Source organism: Podarcis raffonei, chromosome 2 (assembly GCF_027172205.1).
Source record: "Podarcis raffonei isolate rPodRaf1 chromosome 2, rPodRaf1.pri, whole genome shotgun sequence".
Lineage (NCBI taxonomy): Eukaryota > Metazoa > Chordata > Lepidosauria > Squamata > Lacertidae > Podarcis > Podarcis raffonei.
Genome location: NC_070603.1, coordinates 84,918,158 through 84,933,728, shown reverse-complemented (window position 1 = coordinate 84,933,728; position 15,571 = coordinate 84,918,158). Strand labels below are relative to the sequence as shown.

Below are 15,571 nucleotides of genomic sequence, written 5' to 3'. Positions count from 1 at the left end.
GAAACAGGCAACCTTGCTTAAAACATGAAAACATGTACAATTCCGACTATGAGTAAGTCTGATGTCAGAAAAATAGGCCCAAACTCTCATTCCTTCTACAATGCCAGTGTACTGAATTTTTGCTATTCATTTTCTCATCGCAAATTTGGGCAGTTATAATTAAAACAGTAGCTACAGACATACCACCACAGCAGTTTCCCACTAATACAGCTCATACTTACAAAGTATGTGAAGGAGACACCCCAGGCCTCGTAAGATGAACATAAGATATTCATAATGCTTTAAGAACACAGTTATTTTCATTTTTGCAACAGGAGCTCGTAGTTGTAACAGTGGTCTGTTCTCTCCAAAGAATTCAATAAGTGAACTGGATGAACACCAGGACAAGAAACATGCCTTACAGAATCTTAATATATTTCTCCTCCTAGGAGAGAAACAAAGTGTCTCACATATCGCTCTCTCAAGGTTGCTCTCCCAAGGTTGGCAGAGGAATAGCAACACTGTACATAAAATGCACACCCCAGTTTGTACTACAGACAAGAAAAAGTGTTAAATGTTAAAAGTCAGAATATTTGCAACCCCACTCTGCAAATTCAAATCAGTAGAAACTGCCAAATGTGTTTTAAGAATAAAGTGCAAGTAACAAGAAGTCACTGAATTTTGGGATGCTTTGCAGAAGGTTCTCCATCTTCCTTCTTGAGCCACTGGTGTATTAAGATTGAACTGGTCTTTTTAGGTGGTGTGGTTTGGATAAACTGGCTGGACCATCTTGGTAAGCCATCGCCATCATCTTCTTTCTTGGGAGATTTGTTTTTTAACCAGTTCATCATTATTTTGCTGCTTGCACTAACTTTGGTATCCTAGGAGACAGAGAACAAGGACCATTAGAAAAGTATACCACTATTATGAACTAAAGGTTGATTAGGAATGATGAGAGTAGTTTAGAGAATCTACCTATTACCATCATGGTTTTTGGAGCACCCCTTTAAAGCACTGTGATACTATTTTAAACAATCAGCTTCCCCTAAAGGATTTTGGTAGCTGTAGTCTGTTAAGGGTACTGAGAGCTGTTATTTGATCCCTATTTCTCCTCCCTGAGCCATACCCAGAGTGGTTTAACAATCAATTCCTCTTCCTAGGCAACTCTGAGAATTGTAGCTCTGTGAGGGGAAGAACTCTCAGCATCCTTACCAAACTATTGTTTCCATAATTCTTTAAGGGTAGCCATGAAAGTTGAAAGTGGTATCATAGTGTGGTGTGACACCCCGTTTGCTTGTATTTATTTTTGATTCAGCTCTGTCATGGCCAATGGCTAGTACAATAAAGTGATTTGGATTGGATTGGTACCATAGTGCTTTAAATGTATGGTGCAAATGTAGCCCTGGTTGAAGTTAAATATGACGTGAGAATAATAACCCTACCTATTTTCCCAAACCTTAAAACCCCAGATCTTACCTTCTTGAGCTCCAGTTCAATGGGTACAATGCATTCTGGTGTATTATTTCTGGAATTGTTCACTATGGTTGAGACTGGGTGGAAAGCAAGGTTTTCTGTGGGTTGGATAAGCTTAACAGCTTCTTGTGTGGGTACTTCTGCAAAATCCAGCCATTTTCTGATCGCCTCATCCCCATCCAAGATAGCTGGCATTCTAAACAAGTTAAACAATACAGATCTCAGTGAAGAGAATAACCGAAATTAGTCTACAGCATGTTATGGTTTTTTTGGGGGGGACACCACAGTTGAAGCATCAAACAGAATCAGATTCCTAATATTAGATGGAGATAAAGGAAGGAGAATTCAGCAACTAAGATCTACATGAATTTGCAGCACAATCATTCAAAAGAGGCCCTATTTTTCAAGGGGTCTGAATGATGGAGCCAGGTAACCGTTTTGGAATAATTCAAATGACAACCACAAAATATAGTATAAACATAATTCTTTATGAGCCAAAACCTGTCACTCAGAACAAGTAACTTCTATTCAGATCCTCTTCTCTAAGAGGACAAAGGAGATTTTTTTTTTGGGGGGTGTTATTTTTCTGACCTTCCTTTAAAAGTTATGCATTATATATAGAGAGAGGTGTGATTATTTTTTTATATAATATAAAAATCATATGCCACACTAGTTGGTACACAGAAGTGATGGGAATTGAGACTTAAGCAGCCTTATTCTCAACTAGTTCCACTGTACAATATGATTTCACCAAACACTTATTGAGCTATTCTCCCTTGCCTGTGATGGATGGAGCTTAGATCTTTTGAAGCATTTACTGTGATGATGGTATAGCTGTACAATGTTTCTCCTCCATCAAGGGGCTCCCAACAATCAAAAATACCAGCCATGGTGAGTAACTTCCTGTCCTTGGAATCTTCATCCTCACCGTCCACATCTGGCTTGCTGAGCTGCAAAGTTAAGGAATCGTGTTTTTTAAAAATATAAATCTTTCAAGTGCACAACCCCTTCCAGAGATGAACCACCCATCAACAATCCTACCATCTTGTCAGGATTAAGTTTCAATTTGTTAGCTCTCATTGGGACTATCGGCCTCATAAGGACTATCACTGCCTCCAGGCAGCAATTCAACACTTCCATGATTTCACTCTCATTTGATGTAAAAAAGACACTAGCGTTGAACATAAGTTGTGTGTTTACAATAGCCCAGCAGGACCCCAAGCACAGGTGCCATTTTGCTGCTCAGAAGTCCTAGAACTGGCACTCAGCTACAAGCAGAACCACGGAAACCAGGGGCAGCAAGCCGTTTCGCTACTTGAGGCAAAGCAGGAAGTGCCATGCCATTCTGCCATGCCTCCTGTCCCTGCACCACACATTTCCAGTGCCTCCACCACTGAAGAAGCTGTGCCAGCATCTGTGCCAATTTATGGTGCTGCTTTTCCACCAGCGATAGAGGCAGGTCAGGCATCAGCTCGGGGGTTTCTGCTGCCCGAGGTGGCTGCTTCACCTCACTTAATGGGTGGGCTGGCCCTGACCGAAACACATTGCCCGACTCAGAAGACCAATCAAGAATAATAGTATGGTCCATAGTACTGAAAGCTGCTGAGAAATATGGAAGAATCTCAGTGGGCATGTTCTTCTCCCAGTGAATGTTATCCAAAATTGTTTCTGTGCCAAAATCATTCATGAAACCAAATCAAAATTGATCCACAGGGTCTTTTTCATCCAATATTGTCGGAAGTTGCTTCGCAACACTTCATAAGCATCTTTGCAACTGGCTAATAGTTACTGCAGTTATCAGAGTCCAAAAAGGGTTCCTTTAAGAATGGCATCACAACTACTTCCTTCAAGGCAGAAGGGAATCTTTATAACAAGCAATTTTATTACTTCCTAGACCCAGATTATCCCTCTCCTACTAGATGTAATAAGCTAAGGGCACAAGCTGAGCAAACACTGATAGGCTGCTTTTCTCCAAGTCTTCAGACTTCAATATGTGAAATTGATTCCTTAACCCAATACTAGATGATGCTCTGGACACATCAATAGACTGAACTGCTGAATCAGTAGAGTCTAGGCTGAGGCAGATATGAGAAACATCATCCTTAACAAGTGCTTAACAAACATGTCACTAACATCGCCCAGTGGGCCAAGCTGGAGTAGACACTAAGCCACTCAGAAAAGCTCTTCTAGATAGGACCCCAAGGATTCAAAGGTGCAGAGAAGTATTTTCTATGCTCAACCAGAGTAAGCTCAATAACGGGAGTACATTCAGTGACATTTCCCTGGAGACTTCTGCCACTTGTGTTCTAGTCAGCTCCTTACGTGCTTTGATCTAGTTAGAAATGTCCATTGCTCTAGCTATGTCACCAGAGCAGAGTAGCCAGTGTGGTGCCCTCCATATTTTACTAAATTATAATTCCCATCAGCCCTGACCACTTGCAATGCTGGCGTTGATAGGAGTTGGAGTCCAACAACATCTGCAGGACACCTCATTTGCTACCCCTGTACTAAAGTGGTCGCAACAGCATGGAGCCTGTTCATCCACTGAAGCTGGTACACTAGCTGCACCCCTTTGGGATAAAACAAACCACCTGCACTTATCCATGGCCTGGTAACCTTTGACTACAGTAACATGTTGTACATGCAGCTGTGTTTGAAGACTCTCAGGACTACTTTTCATTCAGAACACAGCAGCCTGGCTACTAACTGGGAACCAGGAATTGTAGCCACTACTCATTAGTTCTTGGATTCTGGTCTATTTCTGCGCACAATTCAAACTGATGGTGCTTACCTTTAAACCCTTGCATGGCTTGGGACCTGGCTACTTAAGTAAATATTTCCCACCTCAACCTGCCAGTATCTTCTTAGAGGTCTTCTTCTGGTTCCCTTCATGATCTGTAGTGAGTTGTGTGGCTACAGGGGCAGATCTTGGGGTTTCAGATTCCAGCAGCACCCTGTGTAATGCCAAAATTCAGTGCCTCCCCCCTTCCATTCTACATCAAAGTTGCGGCACCCCTGAGACTCCATGCCCAGTGCAAATGAATTGGTCACACGCCACTAAATCTGCCTCTGGGTGGCTATGGGAGAGGGCTATTCTCACGTTTGGGAGGTTTGCCTTTTTTGTTTCTTTTTAGGTGCAAGGCAAATACCCATTTCTCCCTATGGGTTTAACCTGTGATGTATTCTGCACTTTGCTGCAATTGCTTTTTCTATTGTACTCTTTTAGTAACTAAAAGAATTCAGTTATTTTAAACTGTCCTGGGAATTTTGAATTGAACGGCAATGCAAAAACACTTTAAATATTGTAAATTGCTTCAGGATGCCTCATGGGAAGAGATTCAGAAATGAAATAATAAAAATTACATGTATAAAAGATGAACAATTCTGACATACTGTTATGCTGAACTTTCATGACCTTCAGCAACAGCTACCCTTGGGTGGCCTTGTTTCATGGGGAAAGGCAGTCTGACCAAAATAATAAAGCCAAAACCTTCTGAAGCAAGTTAAGAGTTTGAGGGAAAGTAAATGAAAATGAAAGAGGCAATGAGCACTTCAGCATTAAATATGAACGTATTGCTGTTGTACCTTTTTATCCTCGGGCTGGGGGAAGTAAATGAAATAGGGTTGCTTCTGCCCATTTTGTTGTTGCCATTCGTAGTAGCCATCAGCCAGCACAACACAGCGTTTGCCTTTTAACAGAGGCCCCTTTTCAGAGAGAGAGGGAGAGGGAGGGAGGGAGAGAGATGTAGGGAAGTGGGAGCAAGTTTTATTAATTCATGCAAATAGCAACGTCAAATAGTTAAAAACAAACATTTGGGGTGGGACAACTTTAATAGTATCACATAGGATTCTAAGAAATGATCTTCAGAGCAAATGTGAATTCACATGGAGCTGTTGACAAAATTGACAGACTCATTTGTTTTCACTACAATCCTTGGAAGGAAACAGAAATTTAATTACTACATCTACACTTATTGACCCAATGGCATTCCTAACACAACAGGGATTCTAAAATGGTGATGATTGGCAACAGTCCTACAACTGTGCTAGTTCCTGGTGCAGCTCAGGTGCTTTTTGGGGATACTATTGCAACAGTTTCTACATATAAGGGGGGGTGAGGAACAATTCCCCTATCCTCTATCATTCTGCTTCTTAACGAGTGTTTGTGAGCTTTCCACTTACAAGTCATGCTTAAGAATCCTTACCATCCCTTTAGAGTGCTTATTTGTATTTTTCTCTACTCTGGTTCTGGCTGTTACACCTTTCTAATTAGCTTTTACTGATCTCAGAGATGTATCCTAAAGTGGCCTTCCTTACATAAGCCTCTACTCATCCCTGCCAGAAGTGTAGATGAGAGTTTAGGCCACTTTCCCACAAGGTCTCTTATGTGTCTTATTTGTGCCTCTACATGAAGATTTGAGGACAAATCTTATTTTTAGGATAGAATGTAGTACATTTCTAAAGCTGAATTTTTATTAAAACAAAGCCACCTATTAAAAGAGGAACACACACCTGTAACATAGAAAAAGGGAGGAGAGCAACAGGGAGGAATCCCCAAGGTTTGCCATGCTCCTGTTCCGAGAAGTAGGCAGAGAAATTAGGATGGAAGAGCTGACAGGAATCACACCATCCGAGCATCACACAAAATTCTCACAAAAAGTTGGGAGCATGTGCAATTGCAGCAAGGCTATGCCACTGGAGGAAAAAGAAAGGGTCCAGTGCACTTTGCTCAGTTCTGCTCTTAAGAGTCCAGACTGTGACGGCAACATAGTGAGAGGCAGTTCAGTGTTGTGTTTTGGAACGGAAGAATCTGGCAACAAAGCTAGCTGATCTGCATTCAAAGGCTCTCAAAAGGAGCTGTGAAGCAGGTGGAGAAACTGGGGAGAAACAGTCTTGCTGCCAACAAGCACCATACCACCTCGCATTCTGTTGTTGTTAATTAAATTTGTATTTGCATGTTGCAAGTTCTCCAATTTCTCAGGAGTCAGATGCACCAACCGTTCATATGAAAGCTCTTCTATTCCTAGCACCAATGCGACTCACACTTTCTAAGTGCTAAGGCACTTTCACTGGTGAAATCATTTCACATAAGACACCCTTGCAACACCTCTAGCAAATGATTTCTTTCTGGGATGGGTCAATACCAAGAACAATTTCAGAGAACTGAAAAAAGGTTCAAGCCTGCATCCCAAATCCAACATTAATGAACAAGTGTTTGAGAATGCTACTTCATGGCCAGAGAAAGGCACCCACCTACGTGCTGAAAGGCACTGTCTAGCATGCTTTGAGAGAAGCCTATCCATGACCTATTCCAACTTCCACATAATACTAAGTCAAGGGGTTTAGGTATTTTAGGGCATTTACTGTGCTCAGAAATAAAAAGGAAGTGTTGAAGTATGGAATGTCTCTATAGGCTGGAAAATGAGAGATTTACAAAGTCAGAAGAACAATGAGGTTTCCCCTCCTAAACATTGACTAAACTGCTATGTGATGGCAACATGCCCTTGAGGGGGCTCTTCCACAGTTAGATGATGACTTGTGCTGCTGGAGGAACAGTCTCCCAGGTATTAAGGTTGGCAGAAGGGGCTCTCTTGATAGTTCCACCATCCTTCAAAAGTGCAGGAAAAGATGGTCAGAAGTGGGCCCCTCTCTGTTGTGGAACTTTCTCTCCGCAGAGGTGTGACTAGGATTTTTATCATGTAGCTTTTGCTATATGCTGAATACATATCTCTTTACTCTAGACTTTGATAGTGAGGGTATTTGGTTTTTGAGGACCCACCATTTTGTTTAATCTATACTGAGCTGTTTTTGTTTGGAACTGTTTACCTGTTTTTATAATGGTATGATTATATTGTTATCTGCCTTGGGACATTTTGGTGAAAGGTGGGTAAGAAATCTGACAGAATGAATGAATAAATGAGTTACAGAGAAACAAGGAGGGTTAACTTTCCAATGTGATCTCTCATTTCCGAATGCATGTTACTTCTTCATGACCCTTTGCTTCCCCCCCAATAGAGACCCTCCATTTGTGTGCATGAAGTTGGTGGGATGCAAATGGAAAGAGGTGACAGTATTCAGAGCAAACCGTTTTTCCAGTGAGTTCTCATAGACTTCCACTTCTGCTATTGTATTTCCCAAAGCCTCCCAAACCAGCAACATTACTTATGTTCTTCTCTAATCGAACCTGCACAGATACCAAACAGCCAGTTATCTTGAAGCTGCTCTGTCAAGCACAGCATGTGAAATGCTATCACCTGCTGGGCTCTTCCCTTTCAGGAAAATCATGATGCTGTGTTCACAGCATGCAGTTCAGAATTGTTTACATTTGGTGCGGCAAGGCAACTGTTATGAATACCTCTAGGAAAAAGCTTCACTTTTTGTGTATAGCTCAAAAGACATACCGTAAATAGCATGGCCAGGAGGAGACAGACTTTCAAAAAAAATATGTTTATTTTCAAATGGAAGGCTACACAAAAACTAACCTTGTAGGAAAGTTTCTCCATCATGGTATCACTCCGACAATTTGAGGTGTTATACTGCATTTTAGATGGGTCAGCTTCCTTAAACCAGGCTGGAACCAGCCCCCAACGCATAGCTACAAGGACACGTTCAGAAGAGTTGGCATCCTTTAATAAAGTGGAAACAGGAAGAAATATTGAGAAGCATCCAAAAACACAGAAAGAAGATTTCAGAGTAATCAGTGTGCACAGTGTGAACACAGAAAACAGCAAAATTCCTGCTGAAAAATTATGTTGGAATGCAGAAAATGGTTGATAAATTCACCTTTCCAAACTGGAGGGATTTTTACCTTTCTAAAATGGGCTGGGTGCACAGCCCCAGGTGTTCAGATTTGGAAAACATGTGTGGAGCGCCTGTTTGCACAAGCAGCTCTTTGTCCAGTTAGAGATGCAAACTTCTATACATTTATACCTCCTAGGTAGATTGGGGTGAAAGGGTGTACTAGATTACTACATTGTCTCTCATTATATAAGCAAAGTGATTCTAATCAAGTTGGTTACTTACAAAAATACCAAGTTTTATATTTAAAAAGAAGGCAGCAAGTTAATTATCACTTTAACAGCTCTGGGATTCATTGCTCTAATTCTGTGTTGTGATGAGACCCTACTATATGACTACAATAGTTACAGAAGGAACCAACAAAATGCAAGGGTAAATTAGACATGAGTTATAGCCAGGCAAGCCACGTTAAAAAATACCATTTGAAAACAGGCAAGTAGAACACATCGTGGGATTTAATTTTTAGTAAACGTGTGTAGGATTGTGCTGTCAGAATTTGAAATCTGCTATTTTACCCTCTTCACAATGTACCTTCCGGTTTTTATGAGTCATTTATTTCATTTTTCTCAGTTGAAACAATTGAAACAGACCAACGGGTTTCATTTCTCTGTTTGCCAGTTTCTATTCAAATTCAGTTTCGGTGTTATCCCGAGGGCAACTTTTAAAATGGTTTCAATGTAAACAAATACCAAAATAGTCTTACTGGTCTGAGATTTTACAGCATGCATATACATGTAAACATCAGAAAATACAGCTCTAATATTGAAGCTCTAATTCAATATTAAATCAATATGTATGATACCTTTTCCTTAATGGTAAATATCACTGAAACTAGTTTGTTAAGGAATACAGTGTAGCACATGTTTATTGACATCCGCGGTAGAAGAGCAGTGTACTGAGGACTCCAGACACCCATTTACTCCTCCAACTTGCTGACCTCCCTGCTGTTTTGAAATCTACCTCACACTGCTGCATATACACTCTCTTCTTCTGCCTAGACAAGGCAATTATGTTGTGCTCCTCTGGCCAACAAGGGCAAGATACCTTTGGTATGTGCATTTGAGAAAGAACTAATCAACCACAAGCACTTAGGCAGCTTCCTGTCTAGGCAGGAAAATGAAAGAGGATTGCAAATTTTTGGTTTGGAAAGGGCGGGGGCTTCAGGTTTGTGCATGTATACTATTTTGAGACACAGATTATTTTAAAAATCACTTTTTTCCTTCTTTACTCTTGTACTATGAGTGAAATCATGTCAGAACAAGTGCTTATCTTCCAAGATTTGAGAACTCAGCTTTATTGCAAAAAAGAAAACACAATTAACCACCAATCCAATATTGTATTTGTCTGTGTGCTGGAGCAGGAATTTGTTTTTTTAAGACAAAAACAAACAAACAAACAAAACACACACACAATTACAGCACCCTGTGGAAACATGGTAGTGCAGAGGAGCCTGGTTGGACTGTAATGCTCCATTACAGATAAATAATCATCTCTGGCTGATGGAAGGGTTTCTATCTCTCACTTCCCAACATACCGTACATTTCTCCTCTCACTCTCAGACAGACTAGCAACTCAATCCTCCATATCCAGGCCTATGCAGATTGAGTTAAATGAAATGTAAGCTTTGTAATTATTAGTAATTTCTCAGTATACAAAATTGTTATTTGGTGATTGTATTACATATAAAGATGAATGTAAGCATATTTTTTAAACATTTAAATCTAACTTTTATTTGAAAAAAATAGGGCGATGCAGAAGGAAAAGAAAATGATTTATGTATTGCAATAGACCTGTGTGATGCCGTCACAATGCCTGGATACAAAGACTTCAGTCTTGGCTCCTTTACTAGGGCTGCTATCAACACTAGTCAAGAGCTTATGAAGATGAAATGGCATGACGGGGGTCAGCTGGATCTAGTGCTACTGAGAACATCCAGCTCAACACACTGTTGGATAGTGAGAAGTTTCTACAGAGGGCTGCTGCAATTAACATCTCATATGAATCCAACACCTTCACACCATTTCCCCACTGGTATACCAAAACTGTATTTTGCTGAAAGATGGTTTGGTAGTCTTGGAAACAAGGAAACATTCCCTTAGCAATACTGGAAACACAGTGAACATTAAAGATTATTGCAACCATGCCTGATTGCTGGAGTCATTGATGAAGGCAACTGACCATAATGCTCTAAATCAGGGATGGGGAAACCTGTGGCTCTCTATACATTGTTGAATGAAAATTCCCAGGAATCCTGACCACAGGCCATGCTACTTGGGTCTGATGAGAGTTGGAGTCCAGCAACACAAGTTCCACATCTCTGTCTTAAATAAAGATGGATTGGTCAAAATTTGGCCTCACGTATAAAGCAAAGAGTGACAAATGTCTTACTCTGAAAGACTGCTTCTTCAGAAGCTTGCTATTCTAGATGATTAGACTTACAGAATATAACAGATGTCTCTAATTTTGGAACACAAATGCTCCACTGAGCAGACAGTCACAGTTCCCCTTATTTGTGAAATTTTGATCTCGCAAAGCTAACATAAAGCACCTATACATGTAAAAGTAGCTGAACAGAAAGTTACGCTAAGCACAAATCTAATATTTGGGGGGGTTCACCTTTTCAAAGTGTTGTCGGGAGAGAAGCACAGGGCTATTAGACTGTGGGCTCTTATTGTAGGATGGACTATATTTGTCAGCATTTTTCCATTCTGGACACCTTCTCTTTCCTTGATTATCACGGTATTCACAGGCACGGCGGATACGATCTGCTCCCAGTACAACAGCTGTTCGCCCACACATTCTTCAGTGGCCTGCAAAAAGCAGATGTACTCAGACCAAAGGCCTATGAATCTGGCTGACACCCCTGCAATCTCCAATGTCTCAGTTCTAGAAATGCAAACACAGAGAAGTAAATCTAGTATTCCATGTGCCCTTGATGTGCACCTTTCATAGAATCCCAAGCCTTCCTGGAGAGATCATTCCAGGATGGGTTGAGAGGGGGATCTTGTAGTGTGGGCAGCCCAGGACCTCCATTCACAGTGTCCAGGCTTGTGCCCCAGAGAGGCACAATCTTGGGAGGCAGCAAGTTACAAGCTACCTGTCTCTGCAGCTGCAGCAGGTACTGTGATTCTCCAATGGTTTGATCTCACCACCAGAGGCACAGTCCATTGTTTCTCAAGATAGACAGATGCCAACAACCCAACTTCATACATCCCTCTGTTCTAAGAGCTGCCAATTTGTTCCAACTCTCTGCTGGTTGTTCAAGAAGTTAGTACTCAATAAGGATACTTGTCCTCTGGTATCATGGTTGCTAAGCTTACTCATGAACCTTTGGTGAGGGACTCTGGAAAAAGCTTTTTGAAAGTACACAATATCTACTGGTTCACCCCTATCCACATGTTTGCTGACACTCTAAAACAATTCTAAAAGGTTAGTAAGACACAGGACTTAACATTTGCAGAAACTATGCAGATTTTTCTTCAGCAACATTTCTTCTTCTATATGTTTGATAATTCTATTTTAAATTTTCCTTTACACTCATTCACACAGAAGCTAACCTACCTACAGTTTCCGAGATTCCCCCTTACATCCCTCTTTGTTTAAAAAAAAATGTTGCTACATTAGCCACCTTCTAGTTCTCAGGTAAAGGTAAAGGGACCCCTGACCATTAGGTCCAGTCGTGACTGACTCTGGGGTTGCGGTGCTCATCTCGCTTTATTGGCCAAGGGAGCCGGCGTACAGCTTCTGGGTCATGTGGCCAGCATGACTAAACTGCTTCTGGCAAACCAGAGTAGCACACAGAAACGCCGTTTACCTTCCCGCCGGAGCAGTACCTATTTATCTACTTGCACTATGACGTGCTTTCGAACTGCTAGGTTGGCAGGAGCAGGGACCGAGCAATGGGAGCTCACCCTGTCGCAGGGATTTGAACCGCCGACCTTCTGATCAGCAAGTCCTAGGCTCTGTGGTTTAACCCACAGCGCCACCCGTGTACCTCTAGTTCTCAGGTACTAACGCCCAAAGTAGAAACAAGCCACATACTTTTGTTAGAAGATCAGCAATTTCACATTCGAGTTAAGAGCTTATTGGAGCGTGTGATGTGTTACATTTTAATTTGTCAGTAAGACCTAGAGCTTCACACCTCACTATCATTATAGGCTCCCTTCCTGAAAAAGTTCAGATGTGGGTACCTGCCCTATCTCTGCTGCAGCAAAGACCGCCCCCCCAAAAAAACCCCTTAATCCAGCTCTTCTGCGACCCCTCTAGCCCACATTTAACTTTCTTGTGGCAAATAACAGCTTTCCTGCATTTTTATTTTTTTTAAAAGACTGAAATTTGAGCCAGTAAAAAGTCATAATCAGAACGGGCAACTTGACAAAGACGCTTTATTAGAGGGGGAAACTATCCCTCCCCACGAATCTCCGCTCTTGGTTTAAAAAAGAAAAAAGGAGCAGCTCTGAAACAACGGAGGGTGGGGAAGGGAGAGAGAGGGCAACTTCCTTACCTGTGGGATGTCTTGAAGGGCTGAAAAAGGCGGCGACCACCTTTGCCGAGGAAAGAAGCGCGGACTGCGGAGCTGCTGGCCAGGAGGGCAACCTTCGCCCCGGAACGGCGCCCGGTGTGTGGACTCGCACGTCGGAACCCGCCCCCCGCAGGGCTCTTCGCCTCAGCTAGGGTGTTTGTGCGCGCGCTCCGCTCTCGCGTGACGGGGTGGGAAAGGGAAAGAGGCGGAGGGAGAGCTCCTGGGGCGGCTCGCGGGGTTTTCGCGCCTCCCTCGGCGGCGTCGCAGCTCCGGCTCCGGGCCTGGCGGTGACGTCAGCAGCCCGGCCCGGTGGTTCCACCCCGTCGCTGCGCCCCGGCGGGCCTTTTGAAGCGCCGCCTCGGAAATGGGCCGTTGCGCTACGCCGAGCGAGGAAGGGGGAAGGATTCGGGGCCCCTCGGGATCTGGCCTCCTTGCATAGGTGCAACACCAGGCACACTTAGGGTTTCTACAACTCGGCCCTTTTCAAGGGAATGCCAAGAAAGGCCCATTTTTAAATAAAATTGTTGTTGTTATATTATTATTAATTATACCCCACCTATCTGGCTGGGTTTCCCCAGCCACCCTGGGCGGCTTCCAACACATATAAAACATTAATAATAATAATAATAATAATAACGGCAATTATTAACCTCCCTGGGCTCCTGCAGGAGAAAGAGTAGGATAGAGATGCTAATAATAATAATAATAATAGCTACTATTATTATTGCATTTCTACCTTACCCGATCTTACCCTTTCTCCTGCAAGAGCCCAGGTTATACAACCTTATCATGACAGTATTGTAGTTGCCAAAGCAACTGAAACCACAGGCAATATTTGTGCCCCAAAATGCATGTTACCAAGCGTGCTTCTCGTGTATGCCCCAGGATTTCTGCAGTAAAACTATCCAGCACAATGGATTACTTAAATTGCAGTATGGAGCCACATCTCGTTTTCATGTCATTTCACTTTTAATTTGTATATGTAGCGCCTTTCTATATTACTAACACAAGGTGGTTTACAGCTGAAAAAAGTAAAGATCACACATCTTTTAGCAATCTGATCCAATACAAATAAATCATAATAAAGATAGACTTAAACAACTTATATCAAATTAAGTAATATTCAATAATGCATTAGGATAGTACACAATAAAATTAACTCTCAAAATAGCAGCAAATAATAATTAAACAGGAATTCACTCTCAGCAATTACTACATTGGCCATGATTCCTTGCAAGTTTGTTGGCATCTGTCTGTCTCAGAAGACAGTGGAGGAGTGCACCTTCAGGGGTGAAGTCAATGTGTTGGAGAACTATAGTGCCTAATGTGGCTGAAGAAACTGATACAGGTGAGACCTGTTTTGTTGCAGCTGGGGCAGATGAAGGCATCTGGTTGTGCTACTACAGATGCATCATGGCCTTCTGCATTCTTCCTAGCGGTCATTCCTGCTCAGGTCACTACTATGGATATATGACGTGACTACTTGTCTCCAGGTCCTGCAGTCGCCTACAAGGGATTCCCACACAGCGCGCTTAATGTTCCTTGGCTTTAACCTCACATTTGCAGACATTTTGGTAACATGGAATTGGCCTGCCAACAGGCTGGTGCCTGAAGCCAGCTCCCCGTAGAGCACATCCTCGGGGACCCTGTCATCTTCCATTATGTTATCTCTATATATGCTCTATATATTTCTATTAAACTAAGATAATTAAAAGGTTTAATATTGAGACTCCAAGGGTGAGGCCACTCTTTAAAACATGGAGGTAGGCTGGCTGCCCTCCCTGTCCCTGAATTCCACCCTGACATCATCCATCCTCTGCCACTGAGAGGATAACCTGTTCTCTTTTTCTACAGACCATTAAGTGATGTTGGCAGTCATTGCACATGGCTGTTTTCTGTTTGGTTATCTCCCCCCCCCCCCCGTTTGTGTGCTTTCCCCACACGCTTTGAATGCACAAGGACAGCAGGTTGACTTCATCAACAGAGTATAGAAATATAATCAAGCTGACAAATCCAGGCGATATGTTCCTGGCGCAGGATAGCCCACTGCCATGTAAAGACAGACTTTAGCAACAGCTATAAAAACAGGTGTCACAAGCCCTGAATATCAGTACCCCCAAACTTTTGAGCTGTAAAAAGACAATGTGTAAGGCAAAACCAGAAGATGTGCAGTTGCTGGGGTGGGAGAATGATCACAACACAGCAAGAGACTTGCTGGGAGAACTGTAGCTCAGTGGAACAGCAAACTCTTTTGCAAATGGACGCTCCCAGGTGCAGTTCTTAGCATTTCCAGGTAGGGATGGGAATGACCCATCTCAAACCCAGGAGGGCCACTGCTGTTCAAGAGTAGACAAGCCTGGAGTAGATGAACCAATGATCTGACTTAATATAAGGCATCTTGCTAATGGGAGTTTGAAGCAGATGGAAGAGAAGTGTTTTAATGCTGAACATATCTGGTGCCGTCTTTGACAATTCTTAGGGCCACTGCACACATTTTTTGAGCTACATGCAAGGTATTTGGGGCACAACCCCTATAAATGATAATGTGAATATGAGTGATGTGTTTGAAAATGTATGGACTCTGCAGGTAGACTCTGAAGGAACCAGAACTGGCAGGAGCTTATCTGAATGTAAAGCCTGAGCATATAACTTATGGGTGAACTTGCCCTTATATGCTCTCTGTAAAACTATTCCTCTCCTTGCCAAAGCCATATAATTATGAAATGTGGTTGTACACAACCCCCTTCACAACCATAATGACCAACCACATACTTTTCAAAAAGAACGCTATACTGTTTA

At 42.3% G+C, this 15,571-nt stretch overlaps 1 protein-coding gene across 1 annotated transcript; it reads right to left on the bottom strand.

Annotated features, from left to right (window-relative positions):
- Positions 1-444: 444 nt before the first annotated feature.
- HMCES (5-hydroxymethylcytosine binding, ES cell specific) lies at positions 445-13,120 on the bottom strand. The gene is made up of 7 exons (XM_053377955.1): positions 12,755-13,120; positions 10,867-11,060; positions 7,935-8,078; positions 5,038-5,157; positions 2,233-2,402; positions 1,456-1,648; positions 445-860 (listed from the first exon to the last, which is right to left on the bottom strand). The coding sequence occupies exons 2-7, from the start codon at positions 11,047-11,049 to the stop codon at positions 651-653; spliced, it is 1,020 nt and encodes a 339-aa protein (XP_053233930.1). The 5' UTR covers positions 11,050-11,060; positions 12,755-13,120; the 3' UTR covers positions 445-650.
- Between the last annotated feature and the right edge of the window lie 2,451 nt (positions 13,121-15,571).

What these genes read in the sequence shown, in the direction of transcription:
- HMCES (XM_053377955.1), bottom strand. Translation starts at nt 11,049, where the DNA reads ATGTGTGGGCGAACAGCTGTTGTACTGGGAGCAGATCGTATCCGCCGT. An exon ending in TGGAGAAACTTTCCTACAAG is followed by an intron (nt 5,158 to 7,934) that starts GTTAGTTTTTGT and finishes CTCTCTGAAAAG; the next exon opens with GGGCCTCTGTTAAAAGGCAA. An exon ending in CTAAGCTCCATCCATCACAG is followed by an intron (nt 1,649 to 2,232) that starts GCAAGGGAGAAT and finishes TAACTTGTTTAG; the next exon opens with AATGCCAGCTATCTTGGATG.